This window comes from Prionailurus viverrinus, chromosome F1 (assembly GCF_022837055.1).
Source record: "Prionailurus viverrinus isolate Anna chromosome F1, UM_Priviv_1.0, whole genome shotgun sequence".
Taxonomy (NCBI): domain Eukaryota; kingdom Metazoa; phylum Chordata; class Mammalia; order Carnivora; family Felidae; genus Prionailurus; species Prionailurus viverrinus.
This window is the reverse complement of record NC_062577.1, coordinates 60,381,632-60,405,724: the sequence shown is the minus strand read 5'-3', so window position 1 is coordinate 60,405,724 and position 24,093 is coordinate 60,381,632. Positions and strand designations below refer to the sequence as shown.

At 43.2% G+C, this 24,093-nt stretch overlaps 1 protein-coding gene across 3 annotated transcripts in view; it reads left to right on the top strand.

Annotated features, from left to right (window-relative positions):
- UAP1 (UDP-N-acetylglucosamine pyrophosphorylase 1) overlaps positions 1 to 16,384 on the top strand; it is a 38,319-nt gene extending 21,935 nt beyond the window's left edge. Inside the window, exons 5-12 of one of the 3 annotated variants that reach the window (XM_047840372.1) lie at positions 1,636 to 1,808; positions 6,321 to 6,514; positions 7,426 to 7,566; positions 8,627 to 8,815; positions 9,921 to 9,971; positions 14,483 to 14,549; positions 15,807 to 15,922; positions 16,132 to 16,384. In XM_047840372.1, coding sequence (XP_047696328.1) covers positions 1,636 to 1,808; positions 6,321 to 6,514; positions 7,426 to 7,566; positions 8,627 to 8,815; positions 9,921 to 9,971; positions 14,483 to 14,549; positions 15,807 to 15,899 — 908 coding nt within the window. In that variant the 3' untranslated portion in view covers positions 15,900 to 15,922; positions 16,132 to 16,384. Of the gene's footprint in view, positions 1 to 1,635; positions 1,809 to 6,320; positions 6,515 to 7,425; positions 7,567 to 8,626; positions 8,816 to 9,920; positions 9,972 to 14,482; positions 14,550 to 15,806 lie in introns of all 3 variants that reach the window. The other 2 variants (XM_047840373.1, XM_047840374.1) reach the window with 2 other exon arrangements.
- Positions 16,385 to 24,093: the final 7,709 nt, after the last annotated feature.

Sequence of the window (24,093 nt, the reverse complement as noted above, 5' to 3'; positions counted from 1 at the left end):
CTCCAGGCTCCACGCTGTCAGCACAGAGCCTGATGTGGGGCTCGAACCCATGGACCATGAAATCATGACCTGAGCTGAAGTCGGAATCTTAACCGACTGAGCCACCCAGGCACCCCAGTGATTTGGATTTAAAAAATCAATGTTTAATTCATATTTAAAATTGTATCCCCATTTGGTAATGATTTAAAAAAACTGAAAATACCAGCGGGTGACATGGTACACTTTCACAGTGTGAATGTCTGCCCGCGAGAGCAACTTGGGCAGCGTGCGGGGTACTCGGTGTCTTTACCCAGTGTTTTACATCAGCAGGGTTCGTGGCTACATTACTTCTCATAGTGAAAAATTGGGAACCGTTTGCTATTTCATAAATAAGAGGTTAAATTGTAGTTTATCGATAGTAATGGTTCTCAAACTGTCCTAAAACAACTGTGGAGACCTAAATGACACAGAGAAGTAGTTTCAGGTTAACTTTCGATGGGAAGCGTGACGCTGCACGCCCAGTATGGCTGGGCCACCGCTCTGAGCGCCTGCAGGTGGCGTGTGCCCACTGCAGCCTGCTAGAGGATCCTAGGCCCGTCGGCACGCTGCCAGTGTAGACACATGCAGCGACCCTGACTGTGATCCCCACTAGAAAAATAACCGTGTGGACAGATTCATATCTATGTGAATCTTTGCTTGGAGGAAAGGCTGAAAGGGGACAAATAATAGTGTTAACGGTGATAGTCTCCAGTTATAGGCTTTTGTGTCATCTTAATGCTTTCTGTCCTTCTTCATTATGGAACACTTTATTTTTAGCTTTATTTTTGTGAAGTCCAATTAAAAAAATTTTTTTTAATGTTTATTTATTTTTGAGAGAGAGAGAAAGAGCAGGGGAGGGGCAGAGAGAGAGGGAGACATAGAATCCAGAGCAGGCTCCAGGCTCTGAGCGGTCAGCACAGAGCCTGACGCGGGGCTCGAACCCACAAACCACGAGATCATGACCTGAGCCGAAGTTGGACGCTTAACTGACTGAACCACCCAGGTGCCCCAAAGTTGTCCAGTTTTTCAAGCTGAGGCTGTGAGTGTTGATGGAAGAAGTACATTAAAGCAGCACTAAAAATAGATGTGAAAGAAGAGGCTTTTACCTATATTTATTTTAAATCTGACCTTCATATTAACCTGGTTTCCTAATGAGTTATTTGGTATAATATGCTCATGTATTTTTATTTTTGAGATGGGGGAAATTGTCAGTGATGGCGCTGTAAACACAGAGCTAACTTGAATCGTACAAATATTAGCAACGCTTGAAATGTTATGAAATAATCATTACTTGATAAATAATTTTATATTTCCCAATGTATTATGGGCTAAATGGTTAAAAGGGCTGAGTTAAAAAGAGAAGTATGGTCTTTGGGTTGCCTGGCCCTGCATTAATGTTATTCTCTCAGTTCTGCTAAATTACTTTCACAGTCACGTAGTCTAATATTTTGACACCCCCATTCTTCCTTACGGATACTTACTTTTCTTGACACTGTGATGTAAAACTGCTTTTCAGAGCTCTTCACCCCAGTTTGACAGTATTAACCCAGGTAGCAGTTTGGGGGTACCTTCTGAATGGGTTTTGGTGTGCTACTAATGGGCTCTTTTATTTCCCAGATGGGAATGGTGGTCTTTATCGGGCGCTTGCAGCCCAGAATATCGTGGAGGACATGGAACAGAGAGGCATTTGGAGCATTCACGTCTACTGTGTTGACAACATCCTAGTGAAAGTGGCAGACCCCCGGTTCATTGGCTTCTGCATCCAGAAAGGAGCAGATTGTGGTGCAAAGGTAATACCTTTCCCAACCGTAGCGAGGCTCGAGGTGGATTTGCTCTGTCAGAATGTATATTCCAGGACTCAAACTAGAATTATTAGGGTGATTGGAATATTTTCTCTCTCTCCAGTAACTAAATTATCCCCCACCTACTTTTTCTCTTAAATTGGCAGCTTTTGATTCTAGAAATAATGTTCTGTGCTTGTGTGTGGATGATTTGTTAAGTACTGGGAAAGTGAATGATCATCACTAGGCCTGGGATGGATTTGTTAATATCAAGCTGTGTTTGGGGCGCCTGGGTGGCTCAGTCGGTTAAGTGTCCAACTTCGGCTCAGGTCATGATCTTGCACTTCGTGGGTTTGAGCCCCGCGTCGGGCTCTGTGCTGCCAGCTCAGAGCCTGGAGCCTGCTTCGGATTCTTTGTCTCCCTCTCTCTCTGCCCCTCCCCTACTTGTGCCTTCTCTCTCTCTCAGAAATAAACGTTAAAAAAAGTTAAAAAAATATCAAGTTGCATTTGATCAGATTAACCTACTTTCTTCCAGTGACAAAGTTGCTGGAGTAGGAGGAAGGGAAGTATGGTGGGAATAGCAGATGTAGGTTTCAGCAAGGCATTTGACAAGCTACCTCGTGGTAATCTTATGATTAAGATGGAAATGTGCAGAGAAGGGCAATGAAGGAGATTGTTAACTGCTTGGCAGCCATCAACATAACACACTAATATTAAGATAGACGGGGTGGGTGGGAAAAAGCGGGGAGGTCTGTATCGCCATGTGACAAGACTGGTCTTGCCATTTTCTTTTCAACATTGTTTTAGTTGCACAGATGATGATATAGGAGGCAGGCCTATGTGGCAGTGAACAAACCGTGTCGTGTTTCTAGGAAAAAATAGAGAACATGAAAACACTGCGAAAGATTTAAAAGTATTAATACCAATACTTGTTTTCTGGAAATCTGTAAAAGTATCAGTTCTCACCAAATTAAAGTATAACACAATTTTGGTCAAAGTCCCAGTGAGACTGTTTGGGGGACACTTAACAAAATGATCGTAAACTTTAGAAAAAACATGTAAATGTGGCCAGGAAAATGCTGAGAGAAGGTGAGAAGGAGGGAGGAGGGTTGGAGACGGTCTACCAGGTATTAAAATGGGTTGTACCTAAAAAAAAGAGCCCTGAAACCAGAGTAGAATGACGGATTGATGGAACAGAATAGAGCAGTCAGAAATCAATCCACGTACACGTAAGAATGCTGTATGTAAACACATGGCACTTCAGATCGGTGGGGGAAACGAATGAGATAACTGGCTGAAAATGAAGTAAAATCTCATCCTCAAAGCTCATACCAGATCAGTTTCAAATGGATTACAAAGTTAAACATAAAAAAAACCCATAAAAATGTTAGAAGAAAAAAATACTGACATGAAGGGGAGACCTTTCTGCCAAAAGCAAAAGCTATATAATACAGGCTTCTGACACAAACAGATTAGAATTTGAAATATTTGGATTTAAAAAGCATACCATTAAAAGCATATCATAGCCTTGGTTTGAGATATTTTCTATTATAAAGATGTCATTTCTCTTAAAATTAATCTGTAAATCTAATGCAAAGCCATAAAAGCTGAAGTTTGAAATTTACCAGTGTGGGTTTAGAGAAATTAAACTGGTAGACCCCAGTAAGACTCTTCTAGACTCTGAAAATAGAAAGTTGGTTCTGTTATTTAAGACCTCTCTCTGTTTTAATACTGTATGAGTATCTGCACTGTATTGTAAATGGTTATTCAATTATAATAGAAACAGGGCATTTTAAGTAGCTGAGCCTTAAAAAAAAAAAAACAAAAAAAACTAGACTGTATTTCTGACTTTGCTCCGCTTGGTGTCACTCTTCCTTCTAAAACAGAAACTTTAATTTTGCTGCTCTGGGCTTCAGGTCAATTTAAATTCTATAGGATCCGAGTGGTGAACCTGGAAAGAACCTCAGAGATCATCTCATCAGCCCCTTTGATCTCAGAAACGAGCACTCTGAGGCCCAGTTCTAAGTGAGCTCCAGGCTCAAGGTCATTCATCCCCATTCACAGAAACAGGATTAGAATTCACATTCCCTAACTCCTAGTTGTAGTACGCTATCACATTATAAAACCAAACTCCTTGGCGTGATTACGTTTTTGCCGACAGCTTAAAAACCTTGAAATTAGATGTGCTGCTATTTGTGAGTATACTGGTCACACAGAGATACAGGTGTAACCTGTCCCTCTTCACCACCACCTGTGGGTTCTCCAGGACTCTCAGTCCTCCTGCTTAGTTCTGTGTCTGGAACATAATGCAGAAGTCACTCAGTGAGTGACTACGTAGTCAGATGGACTGCTCCGTTGTCAAATTGCGATAAGACTGGGTGTATGTTAAAAACTTTTAGAAATGGCAGAAAGCCTTTATGTAATCTGCCCTCCCACCCTTTTTGTTTTAATTGAAAACCAAGATGTCGAGATATATTTTTACGAACATCTGAATTAGGGAGTTATTCATAGTGTGGTAGTGGAATTCTTTTCATTACTTCTTTAAAAGGCTCCCGTCTTTGTGAATTCAGGAATTCAGTATTTTTCATGGAGTGAGAACCTTGAGAAAAGACTCAGAGCAGTGGTTTGCAGAAGCCCAGCGCTAACAGGGCAGGAACCATTGTTAACTGGAGGTCGTCACTCTGTAGAGCAGTTGCTTGAGCTTTGAGCTTGAACTTGGAGCTTGGAGTGGTACTTCAAACTCAGCTTTTCAGGATTTCCCTTGGAGAAAGTCAAGCAAACTTCTTAATTTTGTGCTGTATAACTTTGTGTGTAATGGAAACTGACCTTCCGTTTACGCAGTTTGCAAATGCATTCTTCTGTAATCTAGACTTTTGTAATATTCGGAAGGTCAAGAGTTGTCATAGAAGTACATCTTTCACTGACAGATTAACGCTTGGGAACCGTAAAGTGTGAATGTGCTCAGGTTTGTTCTCTATGGCTGGTCGGAGTAGGGGCACACAGAGGTGACTGGAAAATCGTGTGTGTGTGTGTGTGTGTGTGTGTGTGTGTGTGTGTGTGTGTGTAGGTTTAAATGGGAGCGAGAGGACTCTATTCCAAATTCCATGTCTAGTGAGACCCCCAGCTGTGGAGGTGGGGAGGGTGAGGGGTTGATAGATTGGAATTGCACATAGGCCTGTGATTGATGGAAATCATTTTGTTGTATGTTTCCCCCCAGTGTAATCCACTTCCTTGGTAGAAAATTGAACAGTGTGCTCCTTTCAGGGTGGCAAACAGTGAAACCACACAGCGGACTTCCGTGCCCGGTAGCCCTGCCTCACCGAGCTAGACTCTGCGCCTGTCGCTGTAATTGCTGTGTAAACGAAGTCCTCAATGGTGGCTTTAGTTGTCTGGAGGAGACTGCCGCTGGCCGGGTTTATTTTAAGAAATCAATTGCGGAGGAAAAGTTTTAACTTTATTGATGTGGATTTCATGTATGCTTAGGATAGACTTTTTAGTTTGGGGACAGATTTTTCAAACTACTCCAAAGCATGCTGGATTGCTAGTTGAACAGGGCAGACAGCAGTATCTTTAAAACCTTCCCATTGTTTGAATCTTCTGTCGGGTATTCATCTCATCTGAATCTTGATTTTATTTTAGCGCATCTCACACAGTGCTTAACGTAATTTTCTTGTGAACATTTCATTTAGGTCAGTGATGTATTGGATTAGGGTGGTGGGGTATCAGAATCACTTGTGAGGGCTTTTTTTTTCTTCTTAAATTACATATTCTACATTTCCCTGTGATTTAGGTATACACCTTTCTCTCAGCTCCCCCCAGCCTAGAGCCATTGATAGATGATCAAGTCACTGGTTTTCAAACTTTCTTTAAAGCATAGAATCAACTTCAGACAAAGTCTAACATGCAAAACAGATAAGTATTGGGCAGGCTTTTCTGATTGAAGTTGGAGCCAGATCCCAGTGACCTGCCTGCCTTGACGCCCCCTACCTCCTCGCCAACTCCTGGAAAAACAAGGAACATGCTGTATTCATGAATGAAAACAAAAGAAGCACCATTTTCAAATGAAATAATGATTCAGGCAATACAAAATGAGAGACCAAATGCCTTACGTTTGTATTAATGAATCCCAGAGAAATTTCATTTCATTTATTCTCAACCGTTGAGTGTCGTTAAGGGTAAATTAATTAAAATAAGGTATTTGCGGGGAAGTAGACTCCTCATTTAATTATTCCCAGTCAAATGTGATTTCCTCTGGGCTCTGTGTGTGTGACGGCATTTCTGTTCCATGGTTTAGTTAGGTGATAAACAGGAAGGAGATAATTTACTTCATTTCCAGTTGGACAGTAGTCTGTCAAAGAATATAAAGATGGGTAGGTGGTGCTCTGCAGTTAGAGATTCCTTTTGACTTAATGCCTTAAAGACAATATAAGCAAAACTGTAGATGTGGCTTTTGAAAATGGCAAATCTCCAATGTCACATTTGATTATATTTCTTTTCCTGCTGCTGTCTTTCTTTGGGCAGGTGGTAGAGAAAACGAACCCTACGGAGCCCGTGGGAGTGGTTTGCCGAGTGGACGGGGTCTACCAGGTGGTGGAATATAGTGAGATCTCCCTGGCCACAGCTCAGAAACGAAGCTCGGACGGGCGACTGCTGTTCAACGCGGGGAACATTGCCAACCACTTCTTCACTGTCCCGTTTCTGAGAGATGTTGTCAAGTATGAGCAAGATAGATTCTTCTGTCATTACTCAGGAACTAAGTCACTTGAGAAGGAGGAAGACACCCCAAGTCCTTATTCTGTGGAATCCATCTTCTCCCCTGAAGATCACCCTCATCAAGTGGAAATTTATCTCACATTGTTGTTGTTTTCACATGATAGGGTGCACATCTCTAGGAGCCTGTCTGCCCTGCGTCTAGGGCCCCAGAATTCCTGCTGGTGGACGCAGGTCATCTAGTGTTGAAAAGCTGCCCGCCCAATTTTAGCTGGCTCCCAGACTAGCATTCAGGAACCAGTAGGGAAAAGAACCAGAGACCTGGGTGGAAATCAGCGTGGTGGGATAAAAGCATAACATCAGAAGCTTCTTTAATCCATCGGTCTGTTAAGGGAAGGACCTTCTCACTGTCTGCTTCATGTGATAGCTTTTAGACATTCATGATGATGGTTTACTTCTCAAAAAGTTCCTGAGCTTTACTGTAGGGTATCGACTCCAGTTCCACAATATCTCCGTTCCACTCTGCACTTTGTAGCTGTGTTAGTTGATTTGTCCATAACAACTGTCGATCCTCATCTTCCCCTTCCACACTTCAGGGGCTCTCGGTTGGGAAAGTTGGGGCAAAGAACAGAACCTTTTTTGGAAGACATGGAAACTAGGAGAGACATTGGTGTGAGCTGTGGTGTGTGCTCTTTAACGTGGAGATCGTTAACTGGATTCTTTTAAAACTAAGGAGGTGGATAGGGAAATCTGTTCACTTCATATTTAAACATGAACCGAAACTTCCCAGATGCGCTTCACTTTGACAGTCTTAGCAAGGTTGTGGGTGCATTTGTGCCTGAGTGTGATTATCGGATTTTCTGGCATTTTAACTTTGGAAAGTGATTATGTCTTTTTTTTTTTTTCCCCTACTCAGTATTTATGAACCTCAGTTGCAGCACCATGTGGCTCAAAAGAAGATTCCCTACGTGGATTCCCAGGGGCAGTTAATTAAGCCAGACAAACCAAATGGAATAAAGATGGAAAAATTCGTCTTTGACATCTTCCAGTTTGCAAAGTATGTTTTCAGCAGCACCAGTAAGATTAGCTACAGGTCTTGAAATGTTGCTTTTCACTCCGTTAGGCCAGGACGCTGTTTTCAGCAAACAGTCGGGAGCATGTATGTGAGGTGTGGCGTTGTGGCTGTGATTGTCCTGTCGAGACTCATTATCATTCTCTCAAAGCGCCAACCTGGGAGTATGATTTGAGTTGCCTGTATGTTTTCTTTCTTTCTTTTTTTTTTTAATTTTAATGTTTATTTATTTTTGAGAGAGAGAGAGAGAGACAGAGCACGAGCGGGGGAGGGTCAGAGAGAGAGGGAGACACAGAATCTGAAACAGACTGCAGGCTCCGAGCTGTCAGCACAGAGCCCCACGCAGGGCTCGAACTCGCAAACCGTGAGATCATGACCTGAGCTGAAGCCGGACGCTCAGCCGACTGGGCCACCCAGGCGCCCCAACCTGTATGTTTTCTTTACACCCGTTAGTCCATTGTCTGACTCTCCTGCAAAATTGTTAAATTTTGTTAAAATTGTCACTTACTTTGGCTAAGAGACTAAAAGGTTGAGCTAGGGAATTGGCCCAGTTTGTGCGTAGGCTGTCTTACTGACCTGTAAGTATGTGTTTCGGAGAACATGACTTTAGATTCTATAGCTCTCCATCAGAGATCACATTCGAGGCTGAGGTATGTGGCTCCGAATTTGGCCAGTGTACAAATGCAGAAGACGAATTAGCTGTATAAGATTCATCTTCCCCTGTGGGCTTCTAAGGCATCTTTTTTTGCCTCCCCCTTCCCCACCCCCAGAACAGATACTCATGGGTTTTGCATTAAGATTTCTGACCTTTCTGACTTAAGATGAGGTGTTTTGTAGTTTGGGGTGAAAATAATTTCTCATTTTTGCATTGGAGAAAAGAATTCCAGCTTTAGTCTAGGGACGAGCAGGATTTCTTTCAGTGTTTGTCTGGAATCAGGTTAAGACCAGCTGTTGAGGACCAGGGCTTAGCTGTGTAGATGGATCACAGCTGTGTTTGCAGTTTTAAACTTTATGATAAAGTGGTTCCTGTATGGCTCCACTCCAGGAAGTTTGTGGTGTATGAAGTACTACGTGAAGATGAGTTTTCCCCGCTGAAGAACGCGGACAGTCAGAACGGGAAGGACAATCCTACTACCGCGCGACATGCCCTGCTGTCCCTTCATCACTGCTGGGTCCTCAACGCGGGGGGCCACTTCATAGACGAAAACGGCTCTCGCCTCCCAGCCATTCCTCGGTAAGTCAGTGTCTGATCTCGTGTGTGTGGACGCTTCCTGGACTTTGTCTCTTCGGACCTTTCTCCTCTCCCTCTGACTGTTCCTAGCTGTTTTTTCAAAAAGCATAGTATTGACGTGGGCAGTTCCCAGTGTATGGTGGCTTTTGCCCGTTACAAAGAGAGTGATAGCTTTTCTTCCCATTAAAGAGGAATCACTTCTGAATCTCTCGTTTTGGATATGCGTCCACCATGTCCGTGTATGACTCTTGCTGAAGGGCGGTCAGGAGGGAATCCTGTTGGCATGCCATATGGGTAAAGCCCGCCGGGGGCACACTGCACCGCAGAGTGAGAGCACTGGTTGTTGCCACTCACGTGCGCGTGGCCTTACTACTTGTGCCATCTGTGAGACTCCCCACCTGCCACTTCCCGCCAGAGACCCGCCACCCACATGCGACCTATGAGATGTTGGCTCGCTGCCCCTCCGACCGCGGCTCCTTCACGGTCACTGGGGGAGGCGCCGGGAAAGGAAGGGGGTGGCACTGGCATTCACTGATACTCAAACTTGAGAAATGTTTTGGGATTTACAAGTTAGAAAAAAGAAGGCACTTTTAGCTATTTAAGTCTAAGAGAAAGCAATTTTAAGCTAACTCTTGAATTTTATGATCAAACCCTCACTGGCACCTAGAATTACCCCCTTCAAACTCATTTGATATTTGTGCACTTACGTACAAAACAGGCTGCCGTGTAATTTATGTTCGTAACGGATAAAATGGCCGGCTGCATGCTCAAAAGCGCTAGAATGCCTTGGGGAACGTTAGAACATCCGCCAGCTGACTGGTCCGTGAGCGTGTTTTTACCAGCAGGGCCGGGGCTGGGCTGTGTCGCAGCCCAGAGCCACATTCAGGCTCTGTCTCGTCAACAGGTTTGCTCTGTGGCCCGTCAGTTGTCCTTCATGCTTCGTCGCTGGCCGTTGAGTTTTTTTTTACCCCTTCCGATTTCCTTTGCCAAGTTTATAATTTACCGTACATCGACATGCCTTTCAGTCAAGTATATTTTGCATTTCCACTTCATTGTTATTGTTTGATTTGTTTTCCATTCCCATTAATGCTTATTTATTCCTACATAGCAGTGCTACAAATGGGAAGTCAGAGACCATCACAACTGATGTCAATCTCAAGTAAATATCCCAGCCTGCCCGCAGCGCATGGTGACGGGGCTGTGCTTCCCTCCATACTAACTGGCGTTTGTAGCTTTAGTGCTCTGCCCTTTGGTGGTCCGGGGCGGGTGGATGGTTGAAGCTTTGGTGGGGGTGTCCTGCGCTTACTTGGTGGCCGGTATCTGTCGGGATGACACTAACTCAGAGTCTCCGTGCATGCTGGCAGTGGGGAGCATGCTCTACTAGAGAATCTGACGTGGATGTTTGAGTCTGTAGTGACAGATCCACTAGTGATGGGTAAGGCCTTGGGCAAGTTCCAGGCCGGGAGAGCAAGTTGAGACCCCAGCATCAGCTAGATAAGAAGAGCATTCTGAAGAGGTGTCTCACTGAATTGGAGATGTGCTCTCAGTATAAAGCTAGCGGCCTCCGATGTATCTGATGGCTCTTAACATAGAGAAAACTGTTCTTTTAGTGTTTTCTCATACTAACAGCTCCCTTCCGTGTGTTAATTTTAGTCAGTTCTTATCCTGCGCCCAAAGAAAGAAGCTTTTTGTCTGAATGGCAGATAATTTGCAGCTAGAAGTAACACATATCCTCTCTCATCGGGGTATTGATAGCGTTTGCAAAAGCCATTATCCTTATAGCTAAAGAGGCAGTCTGGTGTTCTTGCTACGTCTGAAAAATTATTTAGTTAGAAGTTTTAAGCGTTGAAGATAATTTGGGAAACGTACAGGGCGGAGGATCTGGAGATGAGAGTTATCAGAGAAGTAGCCACGGGTGGGGGGGATGCCTGGGTGGCTCAATTGGTTGAGCGTCTGGCTTCGGCTCAGGTCATGATCTCACAGTCCGTGAGTTCGAGCCCCACATTGGGCTCTGTGCTGATAGCTCGGAGTCTGCTCAGATTGTGTCTTCCTCTCTCTGACCCTCCCCCGTTCATGCTCTGTTTCTCTCTGTCTCAAAAATAAATAAACATTAAAAAAAATTTTTTTAAAAAGAAGTAGCCACAGGGATGTGATATCTTTTTCATCCTTGTGGTTGTTTTTCCTTTTTTTTTTCTGCCTGTGTCACTCACCTTTTCCCTATGGAGATGGGTCCCTGTCGGTGTCGGTGTCTCCTTGCCCGTAGACAAGGAAGTGGGATCACAGATCTGGCTAGTTTCTTATAGGAACCAAAGGTGACTGTTGCCCTTCATGCCTTTGGGAACCAAGATGCAGAACACTGTTATTTTCTGCCCCATCCATCATTTTTAAAATATGGAAGCAAAGTGCTTTTATTTTATTTATTTATTTTATTTTATTTGTTTTAAACGTTTATTTATTTTTGAGACAGACCAGCAGGGGAGGGGCAGAGAGAGAGGGAGACACGGAATCCAAAGCAGGCTCCAGGCTCTGAGCTGTCAGTGCAGAGCCTGATGTGGGGCTCGAACTCACAAACTGTGAGATCATGACCTGAGCCGAAGTCGCTCGCTTAACCTGCTGAACCACCCAGGCGCTGCAGAAGCAAGGTGCTTTTATAATTTAAGAAATAGATTTTTGACCCAAAATATCTTTCTCAGTGAGCCACAGCCTTTATTTATTTATTTGTTTTTTATGTATATTTTTTGAGGGTGTGAGAAAGAGCACACACACACAAGAGGGGCAGAGAGTGAAGGAGACAGAGGCGTTGAAGCAGGCTCTGTGCGAAGAGTGGAGAGCCCGACGTGGGGCTTGAACTCATGAGCTGAGTTCATGACCTGAGAGATCATGACCTGTCCCAAAGTTAGAGGCTTAACCGATTGAGCCACCCAGGTGCCCCGAGCCACAGCTTTTAACCTCAAAAAGTGAAATAGTTTCTTAATGACAGAGCTGAAAGCAGCAGCCAGCTACCTCCGTTGAGATACAAATGTTTTAAACACTATTTCTTGTTTGGGTTCTTTTATATAGTACTTGTCTCCCCAATGATGTCCTTTTAGCCATTTGTAGAATAATTAAACTGAAATCAAAGTTGAGCCCCCAATGAGATCGCGGACTTAGAAATAAAATTGTTCCTGCTGAAATTCTTCTCTCTAAAGGGTGTCCTCAAGTGAGTAGAAAAAGATTACTTGTAAGTGAGAGGTGACGAGGTATTTTGTATAAAGGAAACAGCTGGGAGATACTCTGAAAGAATGGAAACAAGGTGCTGAGTTTTGACCACGTGACATTAGTTCTAGTTTTCATCTTAACCCCTATGGAGCAGTTAGTTACCAAAAGTACTCTTGGCCAAAGACTTTAGGGAACAGTACTGTCACTGGTTTAAGTTGCCGATCTCCTGCGATTTTGCATTTGGTGATGGGAGCTTCTGTCTTTCCTCCTTCTGGGCATCCAGCTTTATTCAAAGTGGCTTTCTTTTCTTTGTGGTACGTGAAGAGAAGTTACATTTAGGTCAGCTATGTGTTCCTTGGGTCCAAAACCACCTTCTGATCGTGGCAGACGTCAAATTCCTCACGGGTTCTGGTGGGACGGGGCTGTTGTGTGCCTCTCATCGGTGAGGCGGGTCCTTGTTTTTCCCATATGGTTTAATATGACTCCGAGCTGCCCCAGAGGGTCGGGACCAGATTTCTTGAGCTCTTTTGATAGAATCTGACACAGATCTGGATAGATGTGTGCCCCATTTTTTAAATTCGTCTTTTCTCCAAATTAGTCTGTCAGCCATCCACCTCCGTACTTCATTTATTCGTTCAGCCAGCAAACCTTTGTAGGCCTGCTCACAGACCTTCATTACTGCAGTAGTTTTCACAAGAGAAAAGAGTCCTTTCTTAAGCCTACTGGGAGGTCAAGATGCAGAAGAGTTAAGTAACATCATCAGGCAGTGTGTGTTAATGTGTTAAATGTATGACATAAGTAATTATTATTATTTAGGAGGCAGTGACTTAGCAGATGTCTCTCATATATATATATTTTTTTGGTATAAATAAATGAGAGCAATCACTACGAGATGCAGTGGTCAAGGGAAGGTTGGGGCTTGTGCTGAATCTTGGAGGATGGGTATAATTTGGATAGTCCAGATTTTTTTTTGACATGGTTGAGAATGACTTGGAATAATCCAAAGTGTGTGCAGCTGGCTGGTTTGAGTGAAAAGTAGCAGGGCAAGCTGGAGAAGGATCTAGAACACCTTGAACTCAAGCCACATGGTTCTGTTTCTTTATTTTTAATATTTATTTGTTTTTGAGAGGTCACAAGTAGGGAAGGGACAGGGGGTGGGGGGGACAGAGGATTCCAAGCAGGCTCTGTGCTGACAGGCTGGCAGCAGTGAGCCCAAGGTGGGGCCCAAAGTCACGGACTGTGAGATCATGACCTGAGCTGAAGGTGGATATCCGCTCAACTGACTGAGCCACCCAGGTGCCCCCACATGGTTCTGTGTAGAAAAGGAAGCTTGGGCATCACCCTGTGATTTTGACTCCGCCAAAGCTTCGGATACGTATTTGGTAAAACAAAGGAAAGCTGCCGTTTGAGGTTGTGAAAGACTGGTTTTTGTCTGCTCTCAGTCCTACCGGTGGAAAAACCTAGAGGGAGGTCTCATGCCTTTAAGCATATTAAAAACACTGCTTATTGACTTTTACATTAAAAGCTTTAGAAACTTTTAGAAACTCAGGATCGAGTAGCTATATATGTTAGAATGTGACCTAGGGGAAGCACATGGTGACTTTGGCCTTGTCTTTGCTTGGGTTGCATTCTGCCTTAGCTCTTGGAAAAGAGACTTTGGTGAAAGTAGCAGAGAAGCACTTTGAAACATCAAATGAATCAGCTCAGCTAATCCAGGAGGTTTGGATTGCACGGAAAATGTATACCGGGAAATAACTGACCTTTAGAACAGCGCTGTCCAGTAGAACTTTCGGTAGTGAAGGAAATGTTCTATGTCTGTGCCATCTGATTGGGCAGTCATTAGCCATTCACAGCCCCTGAGCACTTGAAATGTGGGTTTTGTGACCAAGGAACTGAATTTTAGAATTTTAGTTAATTTCAAAAATTTAAATTTAAGGAACTGCATGTGGCAGGTGGCCAATGTATGTTGGACGGTACAGCTTTAGAATGTTTGTCCATATTAGTACTTACTTGAGAGTACTTAACTCTCAAGGCCGTGGTCAGGATTAAGGTGAAATATGAAGGAGTCAGAGTACTTAGCGGGCCTGGACCGTAGTATATATTCTATAGTATATAGTCCATAAATAGTCCCTTCTTTATGACATTCAAACTTAACCATGGTAAAAGATGAGATGTGCGTTAGAGGAATACGTGTAACGATAGGATACGTGTAACGATACAGGTGAAGTGCTTTGAAGATCTGCTGGTAATTACTTGCCTTCGCCCCCCATAGCGTCTTCTGGACCATGACAAGTTCACGTTACCTTAATCCTCAGGGAATCTGGTGGCCATCAGGGTAGCGGCTGTTCTGTTTGCTTAACTGGGAGAGTTCGGTTATCTGCAAGCTTCTCAGAGGGAAGGGGTGGTCTGTACTTTCACTCTGGCAGTAACATGAGAAGCAGAACCTTCAACTTGTCTGCTTTTTTTTCTTAGCTTGAAGGATGCCAATGATGTACCAATTCAGTGTGAAATCTCTCCTCTTATCTCCTATGCTGGAGAAGTAAGTCTGATTTTCCTTTTCTTCTTATTCTTTGAAAAGTAGGATTCTGATACTGTTTTTATTTATTTATTTTTAACTAAAAATGTTTATTGTTGAGAACGAGAGCATGTGCGCGAGTCGGGGAGGTGCAGAGAGAGAGGGGGACAGAGGATCTGAAGGGGGGCTCAAACTCAAGAACCGCGAGGTCATGACCTGACTTGAAGTCGGATGCTTAACCAGCTGAGCCGCCCAGGCGTCCCTGATTCTGATACTATTTTATGTTTAAGTGTTCTGCCCTGCTCATCCTGGGAATGAGAAAAGAGGTTGCATTTGTTCCAAATTCTTCTCTTTGAGAATTCCTGTTACGGCTTTGCGTCTGTCCCACAATGGAGTTAGTTGCCACAAACAGAATGTTTAATAGTCCATTTCATTTACACATTGAAATGCGGTGGTCTTTGAAAACAGTTGGCTTTTTTTTTAAGATAAGTTTTCCAGCTCTTTTGTTTTTTAATTGAAATATAGCTGACACCCAGTGTTGCATTGTGTTCAGGTGCACAGCTTGTGAGTCAGCAGGTCTGTACGTTCTGCTGTGCTCACAGGTGTAGCTGCCGTCTGTCACCATAGGGCACTACCGCCGTGCCCTTGGCTGTGCTCCCTCTGCTGGACCTTTCATCCCATGACCTACTTCTTCCATAGCTGGAAGCCTCCACCTGCCACTCCCCTTCACCCATTTTGCTCCCCCCCCCCAGCCCCCTCCCCTCTGGCCACTGTCAGATTGTTCTCTGGGTTTGGGGGCTATATCTGGCTTTTTAAAATGCAGTGCACCTTTTTCTCCCAAAGGGTGGTTTTGTTCGTATACTTGGTACTCTCACTTTCAGGACTGGGGGATTTAGGGGTTCCTACTCTTCTAATATGTGATATTTTTCCTGGAGACCCTTATCAGATTGCTTAGCTCCAGCATCAGAGACAGCCACATTGCTGAGAAAGTTGACTCTGTTGGTTGATGATGATAGGAAGAATGATTAACACCTTACTTACTTCAAGAATTATAATCAGAGTAATTTTCCTTTCATTGTTATTTGTTTTATGCTTCTGTAAATCGGTCAGTAAGCTCAGTTTAAAAAGTATACTAAGTAGATTTTTACCGACTTTTAAATTCTGCATCTCAACCCCACTTTTTGGCATCCATGCTTTAAATCTTTGGTATAGTCACGGCGTCCTGCATCGTATGACTAGCGCCTGCCGGTTTTCTGTGTTTCATTCCAACCCTTCTTTCAGGGAATAGAAAGTTACGTGGCAGATAAAGAATTCCACGCGCCTTTAATCATTGATGAGAACGGAGTCCATGAGCTGGTGAAGAACGGCCTGTGAACTGGAGACTAAGTTCCACCACAGTAAGAATAGCTTTTACTTTTGAGAGAGCAACTGTGAACCTCAGGGCCTCTCCTGGAATACTCACCCGTGAATATCCACGGGGTTTCCTTTCGCTTGTTGAACTCTTACAACTCCCGCGTGTTCCCCAGGATCCAGATGACTGAACTCCAGAAAGCATTTTTATGATTCTCAACTCACTGAAGGTCTTACTTCTATTTTTCAATTGTAGACTTTGTTTTCCGAGCCAAGGAAGACGTTGGCCAACCAGGAAATTTCCTACAGCTGGGGCATAGTCAGGGTGTTCAACATCACTGTACTTGGAGCTGGAAACATTTGTTTTTGAAGTTGTACATAGTAATAATATGGCCTCGTATGTGTCAAAAGCTTTCTACGGTACTAAAAGTGTGTTTTATTTTATCAGAAATTAAATTTTTTTAAGAAAATAATTGGACAGTCAAATAAACTTTTCTTCTGTCTCTGGAGTGGCATTTGTACCTTGAGGAAATTATTCTGCTAGAAAAACATGAAACTTGGGAGAAACTTGGCCATAAGGCAGAAAACCAAATTGGCAATTCCAGGAAATTGCAGCCTCGTGGTTTTTATTTATTTATTTATTTATTTATTTATTTATTTATTTGTTTATGAGTTTATGAGTTTATGAGTTTATTTATTTTGAGAGCAAGCGAGCAAGGGAGGGGCAGAGAGAAGGGGAGAGAGAGGATCCCAAGCAGGCTCCGGTATGTCAGCATAGAGCCTGACACGGGGCTCAGACTCAACGAGCCCATGAGATCGTGACCTGAGTGGAAAATCAAGAGTCCGATGCTTACGACTGAGCCGCCCAGGTATCCCCGCAGCAGCAGTTTTTAGATGAATGTTTGTCTTTGGACTTCATCCTCCTATCACTTTATAACAACGACTCTGAACCAGAGACGATGTGCTGCTTGGGAGGGCCTTCGGCAGTGTCACCACTGGGAGGGTGGGGGGGTGACACCGGCGAGGAGTGAGCGAGAGGGACCAGGGATGCCGCTAGACTCGCAGCGCACAGGGTGGCCTCCTGCACCCAAGGGTGATCTGGCCCATGATGTCAGTACTGTGAAGGCGGGGAAACCTTGTTTCACGTCATTGGTTTGTCCTCTTTTACCCACATATTTGGTAGCTCTCAGGAATTCAGAAGAACACGGTTCTGGTGTTTCCCCAGACGAGATAATCACTAGCGCCGTCTGTCACCATAGGGCACTATGTTTTTTTGTTTTTTGTTTTTTGTTTTTTTTTTGTTTTTCTTTCCATCTAGAGGATGAGCAAACAGAGGTGGGTCCTTAAGATATGGGGCATAGTTCAGTGGCCATTAGGAAGGGTTCTCGGGGCGCCTGGGTGGCTCAGTCGGTTAAGTGTCTGACTTTGGCTCGGGTCACCATCTCACAGTTCATGAGTTTGAGCCCCGCATTGGGCTCTGTGCTGGCAGCGTGGAGCCTGCTTCTGATTCGCTGTCTCCCTCTCTCTCTGCCCCTTCCCCCCACCTCGCTCTCTCTCTCTCACTCTGTTTCTCAAAAATAAACATTAAAAAAAAAAGGAAGCGTTCTCTAGGTCTAAGATGGAGTTTGCATGAAAATATTGAGCTCTAGAAATGCATTTTATAGAGCATTTAAGTCTTGACCAAAGCATAAAATTTAACATCTGGATAAATGAAAAATTCTAAAAATTAGGTCTAGAGAAGAAATTAGTAAATTTTATCTTTTACTGACAAGTGGTCACAAGATGGAATATTATAGGTGGGGCTTTTCTCTAAAAGGAGAAATTTTAAGAATTACTTTTTTAATTTTTTTTTTTTTTTAACGTTTATTTATTTTGGGGACAGAGAGAGACAGAGCATGAACGGGGGAGGGGCAGAGAAAGAGGGAGACACAGAATCGGAAACAGGCTCCAGGCTCCGAGCCATCAGCCCAGAGCCCGACATGGGGCTCGAACTCACGGACCGCGAGATCGTGACCTGGCTGAAGTCGGACGCTTAACCGACTGCGCCACCCAGGCGCCCCAAGAATTACTTTTTTAAAGAAAGTATGTAATACATATTTTTTTAATGTTTATTTATTTTTGAGAAAGAGACCGTGAGTAAGGGAGGGGCAGAGACAGAGGGAGACAAGAATCTGAAGCAGGCTCCAGGCTCTGAGCTGTCAGCACAGAGCCCGATGCAGGGCTCGAACTCACAAACTGTGAGATCGTGACCTGAGCCGAAGTCGGACGCTTAACCGACTGAGCCAACCCAGGTGCCCTATAAAGTATGTGATATTTATATCTATCTAAATTTATTTTTTGTGCTAAGGTCTAGATAGTGTGTCCAGCATATTTTCTCTTTCCTTTCAATAATAGCCCAGTTTTGCTATTGTTATCCATTCCGTTTCTCAGATTTGTGAGGTTTGAGTTCTCCGTCAGAACGAGCTCCGAGTGGATTGTGAGGACAGAACTGCTCAGTGTTAGCCCCTGAATGGTACGCTTCGTTTCCTTTTTCCTGGACCTTCATCTGTGGTTTCCTCTCTCCCCATCTTTAGGCTCCTATGGCTAATTTCAGGAAGGGGAGGATGGGCAGGATGGGGGCAGTGGTGTTACTGGAGAGGAGCGGCGGCTGAGGGACACTGGGTGCAGTGAGAGCAAAGGGTCTGGGAGCCACTGAGCTGTGACGTTACGAGGTGGCTGCATTATACACCTTTACAAGTCCTTGGTAAATAATTGTTCTAATTCAGAAAATACAGAATTGGGTAAAATGGTTATAAAAACATGAACTAGACTCATTTGGCAACAGTGTGGTAGAATTTACATGAGAGTTAATAATCACTTTGAGTGTCATTGAAATCACCCTTGCAAGTATGTTAATAACTTTACTGATAGTCACAAATGAACATATAAGCCAAATAGGCTGTGTTATTTGAATATTTGATTTTTGTTCCTCAATTTCCCTCTTGCTTCTTGAAATTGATGCAGTTTTGGTACCTAAAAAGGAATTACTAGGGATATCTACAGAAAGATGAACAAAAATAATTTTATGTTCAATCTAGCCCTTCTTTTCCCCAGTTTGAATTGTTATCGGCAACAACGTGGGTTCATTGCTAACCGCAGCTTACTATCTGCAGTGTTTCCTCTTGGTGATTCATCGCGGCACAGTCAGATCTCAGGTATCTAGGTAAAACGCGGCGAGGACAAACACATAATCCAAGCGAGTGACTGAAACACAAGCCATTCAGTTGACTTGGAAGTGTGGTTTCCTACTAGACGAGACTGATGCTTTTGCGGTTCATGGCCCTCCAGAGAGCCCCAGTTTGGGAAAGGCCTGCTGGGAAGTGATGGAGTGAGTCAGCCAATGAGGGCTGAGTGCCTGTCACATGCCCAGCACTCCCTGGGATAAAAGCACAGAGCCCCCTCCTTGCACGGCTTGTGTTCTGGTTCAGGGGATAAAAGTAACCCCCTTCAATAATGCAAGGATGATTTAGTACTAAAATGCAAGGAAGCAAGGTCAGTGGGAGGTGAACAAGGGTCATCGTTATGGACTGGAGTTTGGTACGGCAGAACTTCTCCACGACAAACCCTGTTATCTTGAGAGAGGGGATGTTAGGGTCAGAAGTTTCTGTTCCAACAAGAAGACATACCTTAATAGTTCTACCATGTCTTATGAAAAACCAGTGAGGTTTTTACTCATCAGAACCATGTTTCGCTCATAGTAAGCTCTCAAATAATTTGGCTCTGATTCTATTGGATTTATTTGCCTTAAAGTCAAACGTGTATTGTGATTCAGATATGGATTATTTTTTTTTAATTTTTTTTTTTGGGGGGGGACAGAGACAGAGCATGAACGGGGGAGGGGCAGAGAGAAAGGGAGACACAGAATTGGAAACAGGCTCCAGGCTCCGAGCCATCAGGCCAGAGCCTGACGCAGGGCTCGAACTCACGGACCGCGAGATCGTGACCTGGCTGAAGTCGGACGCTTAACCGACTGCGCCACCCAGGCGCCCCCAGATATGGATTATTAATGGGAGTTGGTGATTGTGGGGAGGAGTTACTTAGCCGCATCCAGTTGCCAGGTGCTGTCCAAGTTGTAGGGTTAATGAGCAGACCTGTAACGGTGATTTTTCCAAGTGTGGTCCCCTGACCGGGTACTTCATTGTCACCTGGAAACTTGTTAGAAACACATGTTCTCAGAATCACTCCGTTATGCATTCGTGGGTGGGGCCTAGAAACTTCTATTCTGACACGCCCTCCAGGTGATTCCGATGTATCCCAAAGTTTGGGAACCGTTGCTCTAAGAAGGCTAACCAAAAGGTCAGGGGCAGTACCAAAAAGAACATACCCTAGGGGAAGCAGGCCCGTGTGTGTAGAGCAAGAATAGGGGAAGCCAGAAAGCAAATAGATCTGGCTTAGGTGAGCTTCAGGGTTTCAGAGTTTCAGGGGTGCCTAGGTGGCTCAGTCAGTTGAGCGTCTGGCTCTTGATTTTGGCCCCATTCACGATGTCACAATCGTGGGATGGCGTCCACATTGGGCTCACACTGATTGTGGAACCTGCTTGAGATTCTCTCTCCCTCTTCTCCTCTACCCCGCTCGCTCACCCTCTCTAAAATAAAAAATAAATAAAAATAGGAGTTTAGTCTGAATGAGAAATAAAAAGTAAAAATATGGTAAGGTGATGGCATCATGGGTGGGTTTTTCCTCTGTATTTCATAAATTTTTGGATGATGCATTCTTAGTAATTTTATGATAAAAAGTTTTTATCCTTTATAAAGTCTCAAAGGATGAATAAACCAAGGGTATTCACATTGACCAGTTAGGTGCTTCTGTGAGAGAACTCAGAGGTAACATTGGCTGTGATGAGGTCCGCAGAGTGTAGACGTACCTTCAGATAACGGAGTGTGGACAGTGCACCATTGGAGTGTAAGGCACCGTGGTCTTTGTATGCTGTTATCTGTGACCTTGGCCATTACTTGGAGCTTCCTCATTTGCGATGCATGATAATGTCTTAATTTGGAGGGATGTGTGAAGCAAATGTCTGGTACGAAAGCCTTTCTGCGAGGCTGAACAGGAGTCCTCTGGTGGAATATATGAATTCAGTATCTGCTTACTCCCTCTTAAAGATGAGAGGCTAAGAGGCTTGCCAGAAGCTCAGTGAGTCAGTGGTGACACCAAATATGTTTATATAGACATAGTGTTTTCAAACTTCTGAACCGAGTTAGAAGACAACGTAAGAACAGAAAGTCTATTATTATAGTTGTGTGACTCACTGTTTCCACATCAGCTCTCTCATTTCTATCTCAGTAATTCTACTTCTCAGAAAGTGTTCCTTCTTAGATTTTTTTCTAGTGGGCACATTTTTTTGTTTTGTTTAGTTTTGTTGTACAGAATGATGTGTAGAACTCGTACATATTCTATACAGCAAAATATAGACTAACGTAGGTGATGTGTATGAGATCGAAATGGGACTTTAGATAAATTTCCTTTTAAAGCTTAAAATTTCTCCTAATTTATGTACTTCTAAGAGGTCTGAAATTTGACAAAGAGATTATTACTATCATTTTTTAAAATTTTTACTGAAATTCTAGTTAGTTAACATACAGTGCGATATTGGTTTCAGGAGGAGAATTCAGTGATTCATCACTTACATGTGATACCCGGTGCTCATCACAAGTGCCCTCCTTAGTACCCATCACCCGTTTAGCTCATCCCCCACCCACCTTCCCTTCAGCAATGCTCAGTTTGTTCTCTGTATTTAAGAGTCTCGTAGGGTTTGTTTCCCTCTGTCTTCTTCTTTTTCCCTTTCCCATGTGTTCATCTGTTTTTTTGTTAAATTCCACATATGAGTGAAATCATATGATCTTTGTCTTTCTCTGACTCACTTATTTTCCTTAGCATAATACACTCTAGCTCCATCCACGTTGTTGCAAATGGCAAGATTTCATTCCTTTTGATGGCTGAGTTATATTCCATTTGTGTGTGTGTGTGTGTGTGTGTGTGTGTGTGTGTGTGTGTGTGTACATACACATACGTACCATGCCTTCTTTATCCATTCATCAGTTGACGGACATTTGGGCTCTCTCCATAGTTTGGCTATTGTTGATAGTGTGGCTATAAACATTGGGTTGCATGTACCGCTTCGAATCTGTATTTTTATATTTTTTGGGTAAATATCTAGTAGTGCAATAGCTAGATCATAGGGTAATTATACTTTTAACTTTTTGAGGGACCTCCATATTGTTTTCTGGTGTGGCTGCACCAGTTTTCATTCCAACAATGCAAGAAGGTTTCCTTTTCTCTGCATCCTCGCCAACACCTGTTGTTTCTGGTGTTGTTAATTTTAGCCATTCTTAGAGGTGTGAGGCGGTATCTCATCATGGTTTTGATTTGTCTTTCCCTGATGATGAGTGATGTTGAACATTTTTTTCATGTGTCTGTTAGCCATCTGGATGTCTTCTTTGGAAAAGTGTCTATTCATATCTTCTGCCCATTTCTTCACTGGATTCATTGTTTTTTGGGTGATGAGTTTGATAAGTTCTTTATAGATTTTGGATGTTAACCCTTTACTTGAGATGTCACTTGCAAATATCTTCTCACATTCCACAGGCTGCCTTTTAGTTTTGTTGATTGTTTCCTTCAGTGTGCAAAAGCTTTTATCTTGGTGAAGTCCCAATAGTTCATTTTTGCTTTTGTTTCCCTTGCCTCTGGAGATGTGTCTAGTAAGTTGCTATGGCTGAGGTCACAGAGATTACTGCCTGTGTTCTCCTCTAGGATTTTGATGATTTCCTGTCTCACATTTAGGACTTTGATCCATTTTGAATTTATTTTTATGTATGGTATAAGAAAGTGGTCCAGTTTCATTCTTGTACATGTTGCTGTCCAGTTTTCCCAACACCATTTGAAGAGACTGTCTCTTTTCCATTGGGTGTTCTTTCTTGCTTTGTCAAAGATTAGTCGACCATATAGTTGTGGGTCCATTTCTGGGTTTTGTATTCTGTTCCATTGATCTATGTGTCTGTGGTTGTGCCAGTATCATATTGTCTGATGATTACAGCTTTGTAATGCAGCTTGAAATCCGTAATTGTGATGCCCCCAGCTTTGCTTTTCTTTTTCAGGATTGCTTTGGCTATTTGGGGTCTTTTGTGGTTCCATACAAATTTTAGGATTGTTTGTTCTCACTCTGTGAAAGATGTTGGTGGTATTTTGATGGGGATTGTGACAAAGACATTAAATCTCCTGAACATAACATAGTGAGTATCAAGTAAAGATAACCATGGCTAATACCTTACGATGGCACTTAACCGTGTGCTGGGCATTGGCTTGAAGCACTTTATCTACATTGTCTCATTGAATCCTTACTACTTTCCTATGAAGTGTGAACTTCTATTGTCCAGTCCATAAACTAGTAAGAAGCAGGGCTGGAAATTGAACCCAGTGTCTGAATCCAGAGACTTACTCTTTTTCATTTTTTTTTTTATTTAAAAATTTTAAATATACACAATAGTAGAGAACAGAATAACAGCCCTCTGTTACTTAGTTTCTAACAATGAACTTTGGCTAATCCTGTTTCATTTAATTCCCACCTCCAATGCCCCCATGGAATTATTTCATAATCAGTTCAACGTGTTGGATGTAATACTGCAGTATACATCTAAGAGCTAGATGTGTGTGTGTGTGTGTGTGTGTGTGTGTGTGTGTGTGTCCACACAACTTAAAAACCTTAATAATTAATAATGATTCCTTTTGTCATCTGCCATGCATTGAATGTTTGTGGTCCCCCCACCCCCGCCCCCAGTTCCTATGTTGAATGCTAACCCAATGTGATAATATTAGGAGGTGGGTTGGGAGGTGATTAGGTCACGAAGGTGGAGTCCTCATAAATAGAATCAGTGTCCTTATAAAAGAGACCCCGAGAGTTCCCTTACCACTTCCACCTTTGGAGGATATGGCAAGATGACCACCATCCATCTGTGAATCAAGAAGCAGAAACTCACCAGACACCAAATCTTCCAGTGCCGTGATCTTGGACTTTCCAGCCTCCAGTACCGTGTGAAATAAAGTTCTGTTTTGAAGTCCCTCAGTCTGTGACATTTTTGTTATATCAGCCTGAATGGATGAAGATGTCATCTAATATGATCCCACGAGTGTTCAAATGTCCCCAAGTATCACATAAATGCCTTTTTAGTATTGATTTATTTGG